The following is a 19,936-nucleotide window of genomic DNA, read 5'->3' as shown; positions in this document are numbered from 1 at the left end:
TCAAGACAGGGTTTCTCTGTGTAGCCCTGGCTGTCCTGCAACTCACTCTGTAGATCAGGCTGGCCTCAAACTCAGACATATGCTGCCTCTGCCTCCCAAGTCCTTTTTTAATTTTCTCTGTAGTTTAAAAATTGTATTTTTTTTTTAAATTGAGAGTATTGGATTTGTAGTTTAATGTTCTAATTTAATCTAAAAAAGCCAGTATATCAGTTAATTTTTACTCAGTAAGAGCTATTTTTTTTTAGACAGTGTCATTGTCTGACCTGGAGGACTACGTATAGATTAGGCTGACCTCATACTCACAGAGATCCATCTGCTTCTGCCTCCAGAGTGCTGGGATTAAAGCTGTGTGCCACCATGTCTGGCAAAAGAAGGGTGTTTGTAGAAGAGGACGAAACTCTACTTACCAAAGGGTACTCTAGGGAATGCTGGTTTGAAGAGAAATCAGATTTTTGCATTAAAAAGCTGGGAACTAAATCTCTGCTGTGGCCAGCACAACACTGATACCCCTTCTGCAAAGAGAGGGTGCTGCGTCCTGTTAAATGATTCTGAGAATATTTTGGTAGTGACATATTCTTTATATATCAGAAAATGTTAGAATGAATTTAGCAAAAAAGCCTCATGCATGATGTCAAAGTTTTTATAAAATCATAGGCTTGTTTCAAGGAAAATGAAAATTAAAGCTAGGATGCCCATTATTCCTCATTATAGGATTTTCTTCCAAAATGAAACTACCCTGGGAATCTTAATATGTGGTCTTTCCAATAGTAAGTATTACCTTTAGGCTATAGTTTCTACATTGTAATTTATTGCTTCAAGTTGGTATTTGAGCAAAGATGACAGCAGAGTAGCTAAAGTCTACAAGCTCATATAGAACACAGCATCATATTTAACTATGGAGGCCTGTGCATTGTCTTTCAGGGCTCCAGAAAGCAGCAGGCACATTATAGGAACAGGTGTGGTGCAGGTGTTAGGGTTCATTGTGTCAAATCTTTAGTCTGTTCGGATGCTTTTCACCCTGAAGGAGTCATTCAAGTTTTTCAGGTTATTTGTTCTTGGTTGTCATTATAATATGGTCTACTGTATGGGTTGTTTGTGGAAAATGTTATATTCTCTCTTATGTAGCTTTTCCTGGGAGAGTTTATTGTTAATTTACTTACTATTTTTAGACTTAGATCTTGCTGTGTGGCCAAGACTACATCTTAGTCTGTTTGTGATCCTCCTGCTTCTGTCTCCTTGTGCTGTTATATTAGGTCTGTGCCTCTATACCTGAAAATAGTTTTTTTTTTTTTTTTTTTTTCTCTTGTCATACCAGATATGGAACCCAGGACCTTGTACATACTAGGCAGATGCCCTCCCACCTAGTTACATCCCTGTCCTTTCTGAGATATTTTAATGTGCCTCCACCAAGATACTTGAAGTTTGTTAGAAAATATGAACAGATTTTAGTGTTAGCATAAGAGCTATAAGTGGAACCAAATAGCCTTTCAAAATCAGATGTAAGAGACATTCCAGACTCAGGATTTCCAGTGTCTATAGTTCTGAATTGTTAGGGGTGCAAACTCAAGGCTGAAGCCTCCAGCCTATTAGCTAGCATCTCCTCTCACCATTTCATAGATGCGTATGTTAGTAATGCACAGACAAGCTAGACATTGTGTTGTAGGCCAATCTCACATTCCAAGGAAGTATCCTGGAGGGACAGGAGAAAGTTCCTCACAGAGTACTCTGGGAAGTTCTTCTGAGAGAGGAAAGGGGTTATTGGACTTAGAATAATGGCTTGAGGAAGAATGATACTTAGGTAAATAGAGTCAGAACAAAGGGCACCAAATGAACAGTGAGAGCAGTTTGGCAGCTATATAAGAACTGTAGACTAGAGAAGAGAAAGTGGGTTCAATGTGGGTTGGGCCTACACTGTGGGCTTTGAGTGGCAACCCAAGGAATACACTACATTTTACTTTTTGTATAAAACTTTAATACTAATAATATTTAGTATATTTTGACATACAATAGGAAATATTCAAGGAAAATCAGAGAAGATGCTCTATGTGGTCTCTCTGAGAAGGTTTTTCCAGGGGTTGTATTAGTCAGTTTCTGTTGCTGTGATAAATAACCTAGGAGAAACAATTTAAAAAGAGGGAAATTTATTTTGACCAATGGTTTTGGTTCATATTGGGCAAATGCTGTTGTTTTCTTGGGGCATAGAAGCAGAGCATCATGACAGGGACTGTAGCCCCAAATCTGCCTCAAAGATATGCCCTTAGTGATCAACTTTCTTCAGCTACTCCCCTCTTCTATAGATCCACCACCTCCTAATAGTTTATTTATATTTTAAGTTATTTATATTTTAAGTTTGCTAATGAAACTATTGATGAAGGCAGAGTCCTCATCCACTTCTGAGCACTGCTTGTGCTGGGAGCAAGCCTTCGGTACATGTGTTTTTTTTGGGGGGGTGGAATGGGGAGGTACTTCATTTCCACACATTAACAGTAGCTATAGGATTAATCGAAACTTGCCTGACACAACCATTTATTTACCTTCTGTTACCACTGTTTGGGCATTTGGACCAGGAATATGGCCTTGAGCACCAGCTAAGGTATGTAGAGTCAGCATGCTGAAACTGAAGAAGTTAGACCTCAGCAGCATGTCATAGCTTTGTCGAGGTGGAGCCTCCTTTGACCTCCCAGGATCATTGCTAGCACTAAATGTGTTTGCTGCACGCTCCAAATAGGCAAGAAACTATGCAGCTTTTGGTGGCACATTTTCTGCTTTGCTATTTAGAAAGGCATAGCTCAAGTGAGATGAAGTCAGATAATTCTGTCAGTTTACAGTGTTCAGAATGGCTCCAGTTTAAGCAGGACACCACATAGACAGACCCATTTCAGAGTTATGCATAATGTGTCAGCTCAAAAAAACAAGTTTTCAAAGTCATTGAATGGTCAGTAACACAGTTTCAATTTAAGAAGCTTCTCATAAGCACGACACTGGAGTAGATGACTAGAAGAATCAGTTGTCTTGTAGAAACCCTCTAACACATTTAGAGTTGATCACTGTTAATGCAGTGTGTGGCAGAACCAGTTCCTCATATTTATAGTTCATTTCCATCAGCCCTCACCCCGTAGTATTCATTTGGTTTTCATTTAGTTCTTCGTGTTCTTCCCATCCTCTTGCTCTTCTTCACTCACAACTGTCCCATATCCACCCTTTCTGTCCTTTCCAGCCACCACATAGTATTTTAAGATGTGCTTATATAGAGTGACCTTTGTTTAATAATTAATCTGTAGTCTCAGGAGTGTGGACCTCTTTGTGTAGGAGGCACAGTATTAACTGCTGTCATTGTTGTGATGATTGTTGTATCAGCTAAAGCCATCTGTTTTCATCTTTACTTTTTGTTATGTGGTTCTTAGGTTCAGAATTTAACATTACGCAGCCAGAAGTTGGGTGTCTTATCTAGCTCACAGAATGGCCCACCAAAAAGCACTGGTCAAACCCAGTCTTTGACAATTTGCCATAATAAAACAACAGTGACCAGTTCTAAAATCAGCCAACGAGATCCTTCTCCAGAGAGCAAGAAGGGAGGAAGCCCAAGTTTGGAATCTCGAAGCACAGCAGTCACTCGGACATCAAGCATTCACCAGTTAATAGCACCAGGTGGGAGAAATGTTCATAGAAAATAGTTGTCTTGTTTTCTTAGCTGACAGCAAAACAAAAGGTATATGCTACTTGAATAAGAATGACAATTTTAAGACATTTTAAAATGAGAATTCTTGTTAGCTAAAGAAGACCTCACTAAGTAGCTTGAAAAGAATTCAGAAAATTTAGTAGTTGAAACCAATTATAACAGCAAAATAGATGGTCTTTTTTTGTTGTTACTTGGCACTTAATATCTCTATGATGTGCTGGTCTATTTATGCTAATAAAATATTTTAGCTTTTAAAAAAGAATTATCTTAGTTTATTTAGTATGTTTTAGTGAAACATTTTTGAGCAGTTAGTAAAAAAGTAAGTGCATTTTGTTTAAGTCATTAGTGGGAAGAATTTGTTACTTTTTCAAAACAAAAGATTGGGTAAATAAGGAAATTATTTTTCTAACCCTGCATCCATCACTACCAGTGTGGGCTTTCATCTAGGGGAGAGTTGTCAAGTTCTTTCCATTCTTATGAAGCCATGAGGATCTCTTTTCTTTGGGTAACCCTGTGTCATGTTTCCTAAACTGAAAATGTTGGGGCCTTCCAGAGTGAGCTTCCTGTCTTGTCTTGTTCTATACTATTGAAATCTACTTGTTCACCTAGACTGATTTCTCTGTGCATTAGGTACTCAGAATTAAATCTAGAGCCTCATACATAGGCCACACAAGTGTTCTAACATGGTAACAGCCCTTTAACTACTTCTGTGTTAGGATTGTCAATGTTCTTTGCTTCACAGGACCTCAAAATCTTGGCATTGTCTGATTCCTCGAAATTGAAATGTCTCTTTCCTCAGAACTTCTGTCACAGTACTGTCTCTATGCTTCCTGAATTCAAGCCTCTTCACTAGATAGCAAGCATCTTGCAGGTGCTCCTGTAGAGATGAACATTTCTGTCTGTGATAGGCACTGTTTTTTAGCACTCTACTTTATTATAACTTTTAATCTTTTTTCAGATTCACCTTTTCATCTTAACAGCACTAAGTTGTACCATATGTTCATTTGACTGTAATAGGTAGGCTGGTATATATTTGGACCAATCATCCAGTTTTCCACACTTATACTATGGAAATTATCAGTCTTTATCAGTCTTTCCCATTTTCATTATTTAGCTACCATAGTGCTTAGGATTGTTATGAATGAATCTTAGAGAAGTGCTATAAACTTTGATAGTAAGTCCTTTGATGCTATAGTTAGATATGGTTTGTTCTTTTTTTTAAATTATACATTATAAATATCTATGACCTAGTCTGTAGGCCAGATAACTGTGTTTTTGAACAGCATTGCCAGAGTATTCTCAGCCTCACAGTAGCACCTAACCAGGGTTCTTAGAGTCAGTGTGAAACAACATACCTACTATACCTGAGGTGACTGGTCATGGCACAGTAGCTAGTGAGACCTGTCATCTTACTTTTTTCCTTTGCTGGAACTGTGCCAACAGTCATTTGAAATTGAGAAAAAAACCCCTGACCCTCTATTGTATTCTAATGTCGTTGCCTAATGGTTGCTGTTTTCTTGTATGTAATTTTTTTTTCCCCTTGGTTTTTCAAGACAGGGTTTCCCTATGTAGCCTTGGAGCCTGTCCTGGAACTAACTCTTGTGACCAGGCTGGTCTCAAACTTTACAGAGATCTGCCTGCCTCTGCCTCCCAAGTGCTGGGATTAAAGGCGTGAGCCACCACTGCCTGGCTTCTTGCATGTTGTTTTAGGGTCTAAAAATAACCTGATTTTCTATACTCTTTCCTCTTGAAGGTGGAAGCTTTCATTTGTTAGCAGTTCTATTTATTTATTTAGAAGATAGTAGCCTAGGCTAGTCTTTAACTCATGACAGCTCTCCTGACTCAGACTCCTGTCATTCCTGACTGGTAATTCAGTGTTTAATACATAAAGGTGAAAGTTTACCTTTAATTACATATCTGGAAATCATGGAAGATGTTTTTAAAGCATTTTTAGAGGGCTTTGGTTTTTTTTTTTTTTTCTTCTTCTTCTTCTTCTTCTTTAGAAATTAATTCAACATGTAATGAAAAAATCTCCTACTGGTCTGTTTTAGCTGCCACCAAGAAATGTCATACATACCTTGGAAGTCTCAGGTCTGGCCGTTCCCAGTTTCTGATGAGGACTGTCTTTTGCCTAGTCATTTGCCACTTTCTCTGTGTTCTCAGATGGACATTTCCTATGAGGGAGGAAAGCTCTCTGATAACTTCTTTAAAAACATTGTTTTGGGTGGGGGGGACTTAGTTTTGTGTGTAGGGGTAGGGCAGGGGGCATGAGCATTTCACAGAGTCCATGTTGAGGTCAGAGGACAACTTGTAGGAGTTGGTTTTTTCCTTCTACACAGTAATTCCAGGAATCAAGCTCAGTTATCAGGCTTGTCAGCAAGAGACTTTACCTGTTGAGCTATCTCACCAGCCCTGCTATCTCTTTATTCGTATACAAATCTGCCATTTCAGGGCCTCACTCCCAGGATCCTACGGTCACCTTAATTTCCTAGGCTCTCCATCTCTACATATAGCCACTTTATGGTGTATGGTTTCAACATGGTGTATTTTGGGGAAAAGGCACAAATAGTTTATAACAGAGCCCTCAACTCAGGATTTGGGGCTCATTTAGACTTAGTGCTGCTCTTCAGTAGGTGATTTCAATTAATTAATCATATTGCATTAGTTTAGTACCATGTCTACTTCATGGGGTTGCAGTAATGATTGATGAAATGATATGTTATTATAAATAATGAGAGAAATGATGTCATTGACCTTCAATTATTAGGCCACTCTGACAGTAATAAAGTATTCATTAAAGTCAGAGAAATTAACCAGTAGGACATAATTTTGTAGACAATTGTCATCTTTTCTTGCTCATAGTCCTCGTCCTGCATTCTTGGACTTGTTATTACACTTTGACTTTTTATCTAAGAAGAATTTAATTTAGATGAAGAATAGACTGTTACTCTACTGAAATGTCAGATTATTTACCCTTGCGAGTACAAAGTTATTCTAGTGGGTATAGCACCCATGTTCAGGACATGTGGGGCTGGAAAGAAGACAGAAGTTAAGAGTGGTTATTCTTGCAAGGACTGGAGATCTGTTCCCAGGACTCTTGTTGGATGGTCCACAACCATCTGTAACTCCCAGCTCAAGGAAATCTTGGTGCCCTCTTTAGACCTTAGGGACACACACTCATGCATACACCCATACATAGACACATAATTAAAGATAAAAAGTATTTGAAAAAGATGATAAAATTAAATTATAACATTCTTTTTTTAAATGTAGGCAAAACGTTCTGTTTCCTTATCTGGAAGAATAACAGCCAGTTACTCCACAGCTGTTATCCAAGTGCTAATGAGAGACCTGAAAGCACTTTACATAGAACCACAGGATTTATTTGTATAACATAGCTATCAGCACTTTTGTAGAAGATTTATTAACTGTTCTCTTCTGAACACTACATTTGTAGCTACATTTGTAGAGGGCCAACAGTCTTTAGTTGAATTATTAGCTTATGTGAAAAATTATTTTTACCTTAGATTTTAGACCTCATTTTCCTTCAGTGCTGTGTTTGAGCTCATGCCACATGCATGTGTTCTAACTCTGAGCTGTAACCACAGCCCTTCATTTAAGAATAATTAGTGGATATCTAATGAAATTTCTAAATACTCTTTGAGATACTAACTAGATGTTATTTCCTTTCCTTTTCCTTCCTTCCTTCCTTCCTTCCTTCCTTCCTTCCTTCCTTCCCAGGGTTTCTTTGTGTAGCTACAGCTCTGTAGATCAGGCTGGCCTTGAACTCAGAGATCTACCTGCCTCTGCCTCCTGAGTTCTGGCATTACAGGTGTCAACACCACCTGACAGATGTTAATTTCGTTAAAGGATCTCTATAATTTTTAAACATCATTTTATATGTATGATTTTTGCCTGCACATATATGTATATCACATGTGTAGCAGGTGTCTGAGGAAGCCCAAAGAGGGTATCAGATCCCCTGGGTCTGGAGTTACAGAGGTTATGAGGTGCCATTTGGGTACTGGGAATCAAATTCAGGTCCTGAAAGAACAACCAGTGCTCCTAACTGCTGGAAGGTCTCTTCAGCTTGACCCCTAAAATTTAAATTATAATCAGATGCAAAAATATTTAAGAAAAAATTATTAGAAGTTTATTGCCATAGCTGTGGTTGAATATAAAAAGATATAAAATGCCATGTAACTTTCATATTTACATTGCAAGATAAATTCTGTCTTTAGATTTGATTTAGATATCTGTTTTTTGGGGGGTGGAGACTTTGAGACAGGGTCTCCTTATGGTCCTGGGTGGCCTGGAACTTGCTATAAATGCAGATCAGGCTTGCCTCTAACTCAGTGATCCACCATACCTTTTCCTTCCATGTGCTAGGATTAAAGATGTGTGTAAGTTCTGTGTGGTATTAAGCAGTTGTTTCAGGTCATCTTCCAGTGTACTCATTTTTCAGTTCTAGGTAGGGAGGATTTCATCAGCCTATCTCCCTGTAAAGAGGTATCATGGTGAGAACCATTTACAACTTAGGGTGATCCTTAACTAGATTCATCCCAGTTGTGAGCACCTGTGGAGGAGATCTGACAGATACCACTACTTACAACTCACTCTGGGATTTCCATTGAGTGGAAAGGGATAAACACCATCCCTTATTTAGGTATCATGATCTTATTCCTTCATTCTCTGCAAGGAAAAGCTTTTCACTTTGATTTGGAATGGCCCCTATGCTACAAGATTCAGCCATGTATTTTCGTTAGTTGAATTGAAGTTTTATGTGGGACAATTTCATTCTGATCAAATAATAAAGACTTCATCCAAGCTGAAATGTTCACTTAGGAAGCTTTTTAGCCAATTGATTTTGCTATTAGTAACAGACATGTTTTGTCATAGATAGGTCTTGATCTTGAAGTCACCCCTGTATACTATACTGTTGAGTACTGATATTTCTCCTTCAGAGAAGAGACAGACTCAAGTGTATAGACCTAAGAACTAAGTTAATGAAACTGCACATATGTGATCTGGAAGAGTAGAATGTATAAAGTTGTACATATGTGACTAGATTGTTTTCCTTCAGTGTTTCATAGCATAGCTTATTTTATCCAGTGTTTTTAGCCACTCAAGGAAAATATGTTGCCATAGAATGTCAAATTACTCATGTTTAAAATACTTGTAATAGACTGCTAGTGACTATGACTCTCTAATGTGAAAACTCTCCTCTTTTAGATTTATGTAAAACTATTTCGTTTTGAAATCAGTACTAATTGTCATTTTTTTCTCTCACAGCTTCATATTCTCCAATTCAACCTCATTCTCTAATCAAACATCAACAGATTCCTCTTCATTCACCACCTCCTAAGGTTTCCCATCATCAGCTGATTTTACAACAGCAACAACAGCAAATTCAGCCAATCACCCTTCAGAGTCCAACTCAAGATCCGCCCCCATCCCAGCACTGTATCCCACTCCCAAACCATGGATTATCTCCTGCTCCCAGTAATGTCCAGTCACAGCATTGCTCACCAATTCAGAGCCATCCCCCTCCTTTAACTGTGTCTCCCAATCAGGCACAATCAGCACAGCAGTCTGTAGTGGTGTCTCCTCCTCCTTCTCATTCCCCAAGTCAGTCTCCTACTATAATTATCCATCCGCAAGCACTTATACAGCCACATCCTCTTGTGTCTTCAGCTCTTCAAACAGGGCCAAGTTTGCAGCAGGCTACTGCTGATCAGGTACAACCCACAACACAGCTGAATCTTCCATCCCATCTTCCACTTCCAGCATCCCCTGTTGTACACATTGGCCCAGTCCAGCAGTCTGCCTTGGTGTCCCCTGCTCAGCAGATTGTGTCTCCAACATCACACCAGCAATATTCAACCCTGCAGTCATCTCCAATTCCAATTGCAACCCCTCCACAGATGTCGACATCTCCTCCAGCTCAGATCCCACCACTGCCCTTGCAGTCTATGCAGTCTTTACAAGTGCAGCCTGAAATTCTATCCCAGGGCCAGGTTTTGGTGCAGAATGCATTGGTGTCAGAAGAAGAGCTCCCTGCTGCAGAAGCTCTGGTCCAGTTGCCATTTCAGACTCTTCCTCCTCCACAGACTGTTGCGGTAAATCTCCAAGTACAACCAGCAGCACCTGTTGATCCACCAGTGGTAAGCCCTTGGCAGCTCTTTGACTTTCTTGCTGAACTGAACGTAAAGCTGGTTCTCCCACAACTATGCTGTACTGTGAAGTCTAAATGCCTATGATTTTTTAAGCTTGCAATTTTCCTGTGTCAGTATTCTGACAATGTATTGTATGGGCAAAGGAAAAAAAATGTCATTTGTTGTAGTATGGTTGCATGCTTTAAATTTGTGATGGTTATTAAAGTCCCTCGTTAATTTTATTACTATTTAAACAAATCCATCTGCTATCTTTACAGAGTTGATTTTTTTTCCCCAAGGGAATGCATTTGAACCAGTGTCATCTGCACAAAGTTTTTTCTCTTAAGGTGATTATCCTTCATAGATCCCTTCTGTATGTTCTTAAGCGCATGGTTTATCTAGCTAACCTTTTAGTTGTCTGCATTTGGAAGTCTTGGGCAGCTTTTCTTTGAAGGAACAGGTATGATTGTATGATGTAACTATTTTTGATGAAATTATGTTTTGTAATTAATATTGTAAAAACATTTATTCTAGGGTAGAATTCAACTTGGCAAAAACAACTGACTTTTTAAAATTTCTATCTATGAAGAGAAAATATATACTTAAGTCATTTCTCAGTTAAAAGGCTCAAAACTGTGAGTCTCTGGCTTTGGCACTGAGAGTAACAGAAATGAAGTAAGAATTTTGAATAATTGGGATTTCAATAGAATGTATCAAAATGAACTTCTAGAAAAGATCACATGAAAGCCTAAAAGGGAAAGTTATCTTGAAAATATTTTCCTTTTTCAACATTTTCTCTGAAGTGGCTATTGAAATTTATAAAATGGTTTATGTAAAAATAAGGGTTTTTTTTATGAGTTTAGCAGATTCAGTTTCTTACTGAGGAAAAGGAAGTTTTGTATCAAACTTTGAAAATCACTGAAAGTCAGACCAGTTCTTGGGAAGCTGGGGCAGGAGAATCAAGAGTTTGGCCATCCTGAACCTGTCTAGTGAATTCAGGAGCAACCTTGGCTTGAGAGTCCCCACAGAATATTTTATAAATTGAAATATTTACATATCAGTTAACATTGATCTTATAAGGAAAGGAGTTTTGCTGTCTTTATTAGTAGAAACATTTGACTCTTAAAACTCGATTTTGTAGTTTGTTGTTCTGTCCTTTTAAGAGATCTTAATAGGCATGGAGCAGCTCAGTTTTACCTGTTATTGCCCGGGAAGCCAGGACCCAGGGGAAACCAGTGCTAGATAAACTTGTCTTCTAATTATGCACTTACAACAGGGTTTTCACCAAGGATATAGTTCAGTGGTAAAGCAACTATTTAGCATATGCCAGGCTCTGATGCAGTTCCCAGTTACTGCCAAAACAAAAGATGAAAAACAAAGGTTTAGGAAAAATAAAGACCTTTCAAAGAAATCAAACTCAACTTAATTTCATTTTCTTAACATTTAATTCAGTGACTGGTTTTCAATGAGTAAACACTAAAATTCCATATACCTTTTAAATGTATTTTTTAATAAGAGGACTTTGGGTCAACATAATTAGGGTAGAAATACCAAAAATAAAACACTTTAAATACTGTGTCAAAAATATCATTGGATTTGTTTTGCTGATTTTGCCCTCTATTTTTTAAACATAAGGCCATTGTCATTTCTGGAAGGTGCCTCTGTTACTGTTTGACAACAGGGCCTGCTGTCTGGATCCCAGTGTTCTTTGGATCCTTTTCACAGCAGCTATTTACTAAGTTACTGATTTGTTGTTGTTGTGACCAGAATTTTTTCCATAAAAACACCTTTTCCACTCTTGATTATTTCAAATACTTAAATGTAGATATATTTCTTTGTAATAAAATGTAAAAATTTGAAAGAAAAAGGTGAATTATCAAACTAAATCAGTATGTTTTCAAAAAGATATTTCTGTAAAAGAAATAGTTTTTCTTTTTTAAAAAATTGAGATTTGGGTGTAAATAAGATATGTTGAGGATAGATGATTTAGAACTAATAAACAAATGTTCCTCAGTTTATTTAGGAAAGGGAGACAGATGGGAATATGGACTTTACTGAGGTAAGTTTGGTGGTCTTCATTATTTTTAGAATAGTTATAGTTATGAGCTAAATAGAACTTGTGCAGTTTTGTAATGATCTTGTGAGCAAAATCTCCAATTACCGCCTTTCTCAGTATTTTGTTGTATTTAGATGGTTTTTTGTTTTGTTTTGTTTTGTTGTGCTGATTGTGCCAGATATGTCTGAGAAATTTCTTTTGCCTACTTTATTTCCCAGTTAACTTGTTTTCTTTTATGTGGGTGATTATGAAGAGCTCCCTGTACTTAACCTCATCATAAAAAGAAAAGTATTTTATAGAGTTCTTTGATGGAAAATTTGAAAAAAAATGCTGTTTGTATTATAGCCTTTTCCTTTTAAAAAAATTGTTTTCAAAAATCAGAATTCGGTGCATGATGGAGCTGATTGCTTAAAAGATGCTGTAAGCAGATGTTGCAGCAGCAGGAGGCAGCAGTGAGGCGGAGGGTTAGTGGATTAGTAGATGGCCTTCTTTGGAGGGGGGAGCAGTCTGTGAGGGAGGGAACACCATAGATGAAGCTGAGCTGGTCAAGAGGCCTGCATGCTGCCCTCAGCCAGCTCTCCTGCCACTCTCCTCAACTAACACTGCACCTTCTAGTCTTTAGGTGCCTGCCAGACAGCTTTATTTTATTTTATTTTATTTTATTTGTGGTTGTTTTTTGTTAGCTCCTAGGCATTTTGGGCAGAAATATGTTCTATGCTGAGTATTGTCCTTATGTCAAACATGGCTGTCTGTTACCATGAACAGACCAGTGGCTGTCAGCTGTGTAGCGCACAGTAACAATGACTCGCTTCCCCTTGTGACAGGAGGCTTTTGGGGAAACAGGTTTCTAGTTTCTGGGATATGAAAAAATATATTTAAAAAAATGTTGCCTACTTAGTACTTGGATCATAATTCAAGATATCAAGTTAAATATAAAATAACTGTAGTGGGATTTTAGATTTTTTTGTTTGCTTTTTTGAGACAGAGTTTCTCTGTGTAGTCCTGGTTGTCCTGAACTCACTCTATAGACCAGGCTGGCCTTGAACTCACAGAGATCTGCCTGCCTCTGCCTCCCTGCTGGAACTAAAGGTGTGCACCATTACCACTCTCAGAAAATTTATTTTTTAAGCAAAAGCATGTTCAATCCTTTTTTGCTGGTGTGTAGATGGGCTTTTGCTATTTATCCAGGCTAGCCTTGAACTAAGTATTTTGTCTTAGCCTTCTAAGTTCTAGAATTCCTGGGTTGGGTCACCATTCCTGGATGGATATTTTATTCTAAGTGGATGCTTAGAGTTTTTTTTTTTTTTTCTGTTTTTTTTTTTTAAACCAGTACTACTTGTTATGCATATCCTCATAAATGGTTTGTTCCAGATTAAAAAGAATCTTGATTATTTTCATGTTAAATTCTTGACAACTCAGATTATCAAAAATTTTCAACAATTTAACTAAAAATGTAATAATGAGTGTCACTTAAAATTAACTTTGTGAATGTTCAGGATTTTTTTTTTTTTACTATTAAGATTTATTTTAATGTTAATTCATTAAAAAATCTTAAATCCTCACTCTCTGTAAATGTAAGCCACATGAAAGGAACTGAGCTGTCTTACAGCTTGGTGTTAGTAGAGCGTTGTCTTTCATAAATAGCAACCAATCAAAGTACATCGTAATTTCTAGAAACACTTTGAAAGTTAATCCTAAAGTTTCAAAAAATGTTAGTTGAATAATATAGCTATAGTTACATGATTTCTCCTCTGTGATTTTGATGTCACAATCTTTCAGTAAAACTACTACAGTTGGATAAAAGGAACTAACAGAGATACAGCCATGTAGCTTAGGTTGTATGTTGGGTTTTAAAGAAAGATGTTTTCTGTATATATCATACTAGCTTATAAGATTTTTGAGAAGAATTGAAAAGGAATAAAATGTGTTTAATGAGTAATATTGCATATAATTTTTTGGCACCTCTTTTGATTCATGATGGGTAGAAATTAACAGAAAAATGGTGTTTTTAAATAGTTACTTGATTGTATATAGCTAAAACTTTTTTTTTTAATTCTTGAAAATATGTCCAGATATGGTCATTATCATTTGGAGAACCCAGTAATTCCTGGCTTACATAACTAGCCCAAAGCGTACTCTCAGTGACATACTACTAAGTAGTAGAAGAATTTTTAAGAGCAGTTTCAAAGTTTTCCTTTCAACTTGTCAGTATAGTCATTTGCCTTGCTTTTAATTTTAATACATTTAGAATGAATTTTTTTTTAAAATTCAGAATACCACATAAAATGTAGTTTTGGAAAAATTTCAAGACAGTATGACTTGTCATTGCAGGTTTATCAAGTAGAAGATGTGTGTGAGGAAGAAATGCCCGAGGAGTCAGATGAGTGTGCAAGGATGGATAGGACACCACCACCACCCACCTTGTCTCCAGCAGCTATAACTGTGGGTCGAGGGGAGGACTTGACATCTGAGCATCCTTTGTTAGGTGAGGAAATACAAAATATATAAGAAGAGTCTTTTTTGTTGTTTTTTGTTTTGTTTTTTTTGAGACAGGGTTTCTCTGTGTATCCTTGGCTATCCTGGAACTCACTCTGTAGACCAGACTGGACTTGAACTCACAGAGATCCACCTGCCTTTGCCTCAGCACACCTTTGATAGGTGACAGTAAGAGGAAATTTTTTCATTAGAGATGGCATTAAACTAACTTATTTCCGTTAACTGTAACAAAAGTTAGATTATCTTTAGAATTTAGGAATGTATGAAGAGTATTGTTTTATATAAACCATCTTACCAGTCCAAGGTATTGCTAGTGTACTCTCAACTGATAGTTGCTATTAAAGAATAAATAAAATTTACTTTTTTTTCCTTGGGAAATCCTTTAATAGGAGTGGAAAGTTACTGGTTTATAAAACATTTAGCACCACCCAAGCAAAAAACATGACTTTACAAGCATTGTGATCATTAGTGGCTACCCACATTCCTGTATTAGCTATTTCTAGCTTAAAAATTAGAATTTGAGGACTGGGAAGATGGCATAGTGTGTAAAGTACTTGCTGCTCAAGTGTGAGGTCCTGAGTTCAGATCCCCTGAGTCCACATAAAGCCAGCATAATGGTATACACCTGTAATCCCAGTGTTCCTTCCCACAGTTAGATGACAGGCGGAGAGAAGGGAATGTCCAGAAACCTGTGGGCCAGCTAGCTAATATGTATCAGCAAACCACAAAATGGACCTTGTCTAAAAATCAACATCCAATGTTTCTTATCACTTCCCTCTCCTAAAAAAGGGGGAAATGGCTCATTTGGTAAAAGTGCTTTTTCATGCAAGCCTGATGACCTGAGTTCAGATTCTTGTAACCATACAGCAAGCTAGGTGCCATAACGTCACATCTGTAGTCATAACATTCCTATAGTGAGGTGGGAGGTGGAGGCCAGAGAATTGCTTGGGAGCTTGGTAGCCAGGCAGCCTGTACAGGGCATCGTGAGAGACAAGGAAAACCCTGCCTTAAACAAGGTAGGAGGTTTTGTGTTTGTTTTTTTTTTTACTTTTGGGTGGTTCTGAGGATAAAAATCAGGGTTTTAGGCATGATAGCAAGCTCTACTACTAACCTACATTTTCAGCCCATATATATAGTTTCTTTTCTCTGAAAGCATTTGTTGCTGCAAATGTACTTTTGATTCAAAAGTAGAAAGACCAGCTTACTTGAATAATAAACTTGATTGTGGTTCTGCTTTAATTACATTAAGTGCATCTCTCATTGATAATACCAGTGATGAAATGCTGGAACATAGATTTGTCTTTATGCTTTTCCCTTGTGTATTGTCAGAGACCCTTCCAAGCCTGTTTTTCTGGAGCTGCCAGCTACAGTGTAGACACTTCAGTCTCCCTGTAATCTACTTCATTCCTCTGTGTTATGTGGAGTGTGGAATAAGAAAATGATGTTTACAATAACTTATCAAATTATGGAGCTAACTTACAAAAATAGACTTTTGGGGGGCTAGAGAGATGGTTCAGTAGTTAAAAACCTTTACTTCTCTTGCAGAAGATCAGTTTGGGTTCCAGAATGGACATGGCAGTTTCACGGGATCTGATACCCTCATCTGGCTTTCACAGGCACTGCACATACTAGGCAAACATTCACAAATACATATAAATAACAATAAATCCTAAAAAGTAGACTTGTTTCCATCTGTGATTCAACTTTTATAAATCTGTAAAAATCTTTTCCATGTAAAAAAGATAGGACAAATTCACCACCCAGTGTGTATCTATAAATAGATTCAGTAACTTAGTCTAAAGTCATAGAGCTGCCTAGAGGACAGTATAAAACAGTACAGTACAGTAGTAGTGCTCTTGTTTTGTTGTAAATTGCCATTGTTGTTCATGCTTTTGCTTTTTAACAGCTTCTTAAAAATGGCAAATAATAGATTTAGGTTTTTTTTTTTTTTTTAAAGGCAGTAACTTACAGATGTTTTTTAAAACAACCTGAGAGAACTTTATTATACATATGATCTAAAGGTTAATTCAGATTATCACTGAGCAGTATTTTCTGGAAAAACTAATTAATAGAATGTTTTAGTCCCTTTTGTGGACTTGGGTTGGGTGTGGTGGAATGTTTGTAGCATCAGCACTCAGGAGACTGAGGAAGGAAGATGTGGAGTTTGCAACCAGCCTAGGCCACCTAACAGGAACCATCTCAGAACAAATAGACAATAGACTTAGGACTTTATACTAAAAAGAACTAGAGTGGCTTGTGTTTCTGCAGTGTGGGCACTGTAAGGTGAAGGTGCTGTATCTGGTAAGGACCTTACTGCTGAGCTGCTATGTGGCAGAAGCATCACAGGGAACGTGAGCATCCTACACAGTTCTACTTCTCAACACTTCTGTTGAGGGCTTACTTTCTAAACACAGGAATTTTGGAATGTCCACTTAAACCATAGTGTGCAGTTTTATATGTATTGAGTAAAAAAGTGTCTTTAAATCTGTAAGGGCTATTTTAAAATGTTTTATTTTAGTTCCTCATAGATTTTTTTTTTTTTTTTTTTTTTTTTTTTTGTCTTTTATTCCATAGAAGTACTATGGTGTTCCTGCTTAATGATATATGTGGACAGTTGTGCGTATATTCACAGACATTAGAAAGTTACCACTCTATGGATGCTTTTCTTTTCTTGTCCTTTCCTCCCTCCTTCCCCTCTCTTTCCATCCCCATCCCCCCCCCCTTTATCTTGCTCTCCTTTCCTAGCTAAATAGAGTCTGTAGCTTTGGGTTTATTTTTTGCATGGGGGTTGGTTGGTTTTTGATACTTGGTTTCTCTCTATAGCCCTTACTGGGCTGGAACTCTCAGAGATTTTTCCTGCCTCTGTTTCTTAAGTGTAGAGATTAAAGGCATGTACTACCATGCCTGGCTAATTATATGGCATTAACAGGTGTTTGCATATTTACCTTTTTGAAGATAGGTAATTTTATTATCACTCTAATAGTGGTGGTGAAATCTATAGGACATTGATTACAGTGGTCTTACTAAGGGTGAGCTATTTGTGTTTCCATTTTTCTTTTCTTATCCTTGTGCTTGCCACTCATGCATTTCCACTGGTTTATAACCCAGTCCCTTCTATGTTGCTTTATCAGTTGAGTTTTCTGTTCTTTAGGGAGCCTGTTATTTCTTCTCTTCCACCTAAGTTAGATATATATTTTTAAAAATATTTTTTAGCATCATTTACTGGTGGTATCAGTTCTTGTTTTGTTTATTGAAACAGTTTCTCAGCAGGGCTGCCCTGGAACTCGCTCTGTAGACTAGGCCGTCCTTGAACTCACAGAAATCCTCCTGCCTCTACCTCCTGAGTGCTGGGATTAAAGGCGTTGTGACACAACCACTTGGCTGTTGTCAGTCTTTTTATACAATGGTGAAGAGTTAACATGTGCTCTAGCATCCTACTATCTGGGACAGTGACTCAATTTCATTGCCTGTTTGTTGTGTACTATTAAGGCAAGCACGTTAATCTGTGTCTTGTTTTCCATATTTGTAAGATGGAGATGATAACATTGACCACCCATAGGCTACATGTAGATTAAATGATAGCATTGAACATGACACTGGTCACTTGAGTGCTCAATGAGTGTCTTTTCATATATGCCTTCTGTTTTCTTCAGAAATGTGTTCTTACTAGTATGTCTAGATATGAGCTGCTTCTCCTCTCTACTGTAGTACTGACAGTCAAGGGCTGGTGCTACTGGTGGGCAGTAGGTAACTCTTCCAGCCATCAGACTGTCAGCTGACCCTGCTGTGGGCCTGCCAAGTGCCCCAGCATTTCCCTAGTCTTCAAAGAAAGCAAAGTGCCTTTGAGAGGATTTGGAGGCTCTCCCTGCTTTGAAGTTACAGTCTATGACCTGACTAAATCACTGAAATTCCTACTTCTTTTCTGGGGTTTGTGATCCTTTTTAATTTTTCAAATGAGTATCTGTCCATCTGTATTATGTGAATAAAAAGGAATGTAAGGTATTTATTATCTGTATAGCTTAAAAGCAGACAATCTCAACTGATTTTTGTAGTTACTCTTAATGATATTTAGGGCATTTTCAATTTTATGGGAATAATAGAAAACTGTTTAGCTGGTTATTTTGAGCATGTTAGTGTATGTCTGTAGAATGGGGATATTAGCTTGTTCTGTGTATGGGATTGTGCAGATTAAATGAGACAGTGAACATAATGTTCTTGGAAAATAGCATATCTGAGTGAGCTTCCATCTCTGCAGGGAAGATGGCTAAAGATAACTTCTTTTCTTTCAGAGCAAGTGGAGTTGCCTGCTGTGGCCTCAGTCAGTGCTTCAGTGATTAAGTCACCATCAGATCCTGCCCATGGTTCTGTTCCTCCACCACCACTCTTAATTCCCGCTGCTGCCACAAGGAGCAATAGCACATCTATGGCCACCAGCACTCCCAGCCTAGAAAACAAGCCTCCACAGGCTATTGTCAAACCACAGATCTTGACCCATGTTATTGAAGGGTTTGTGATTCAGGAAGGATTGGAGCCATTTCCTGTAAGTAGAAAGCTTTTTATGTCTTAAAAATTATTTCAACCATATAACTCTATCTTAAAAAATTGTCTACTCTTGTTCTCTAAGAAAATACTCATGATCTAATTTTAAAAATTGATTTTTTAATATAGAATTTTGACTGTCTAATCATCTATGTATTTCTATATGGATTCTGAGACATTTTGTACTAGCCATTTTTGATCTTAATTTTGCTTATCTGCCTAATGGAGATGCTCTTTTGGTGTGTGAGAATTAAATATACTATCATTATTTTTTGTTGTACTTGGTATTTACTAGTCATAGCTATTACTTATCACCATTGTATCGACAATTAAAACTTTACTTTTTCATGTTATAAAAGTAATACATGCTTTAAAACTATATAGAACAAATATCAGTACATGTATGTTCACATAATGAAGATTATTATTGTATATACAATTCTTTTTTTACTTCATAAGTGAACATTTTTCTATATCAATAACATACTATACATTTTGAAAGGTGACATAAATCAAGTTTCTGTAATGTGGTGGTTATAGTTCTTGACTCACACACCAAAGGTGACATAATATTCTACTTTATGGACAGCCATAATATACAAAACAAAACAAAAAAACAGAAAAAAAAATAACCAAAGAAAAGGCACATGAAACAGATTTGACACAAAAATCCACTTGTTTGCACACTCAAGAATCCCATAAAAACACTAATCTGGAAGCCATTTTTATATATGCAAAGGATTTGTAGTGTAAAAAGATACAGGAAGCTGGGTTGTGGTGGCACATGCCTTTAATCCCAGCACTTGGCAGGCAGAGGCAGGTGGATCTCTATGAGTTCCTGACCAGCCTGGTCTATAGAGCGAGTTCCAGGATAGGCTCCAAAGCAATACAGAGAAACTCTGTCTTGAAAAACAAACAAACAAAAAGAACAGTAACATTTGATTTTGTTGTATGTTCCTGGGCTATCTAGTCTCAGATTCTTGGTTACGCAAGCTGCGTTGGGTATGGGTC

The 19,936-nt window shown here is 37.4% G+C and overlaps 1 protein-coding gene across 5 annotated transcripts in view; it reads left to right on the top strand.

Annotated features, from left to right (window-relative positions):
* The window catches only part of Phc3 (polyhomeotic homolog 3), a 51,794-nt gene that overhangs the window by 18,186 nt on the left and 13,672 nt on the right, over nt 1-19,936 (top strand). For 3 of the 5 annotated variants that reach the window (XM_051185865.1, XM_051185863.1, XM_051185867.1), the window contains 5 exons: nt 3,405-3,648; nt 8,972-9,843; nt 10,134-10,181; nt 14,222-14,375; nt 18,676-18,926. In XM_051185865.1, the coding sequence (XP_051041822.1) occupies nt 3,405-3,648; nt 8,972-9,843; nt 10,134-10,181; nt 14,222-14,375; nt 18,676-18,926 (1,569 nt within the window). The remainder of the gene's footprint in view (nt 1-3,404; nt 3,649-8,971; nt 9,844-10,133; nt 10,182-14,221; nt 14,376-18,675; nt 18,927-19,936) is intronic. The other 2 variants (XM_051185866.1, XM_051185864.1) reach the window with 1 other exon arrangement.

The sequence above is a fragment of the Phodopus roborovskii genome, unplaced genomic scaffold, assembly GCF_943737965.1.
Source record: "Phodopus roborovskii unplaced genomic scaffold, PHOROB, whole genome shotgun sequence".
Taxonomy (NCBI): Eukaryota; Metazoa; Chordata; class Mammalia; order Rodentia; family Cricetidae; genus Phodopus; species Phodopus roborovskii.
The sequence above is the reverse complement of the archived record's forward strand: the minus strand, read 5'-3'. Positions and strand labels throughout refer to the sequence as shown.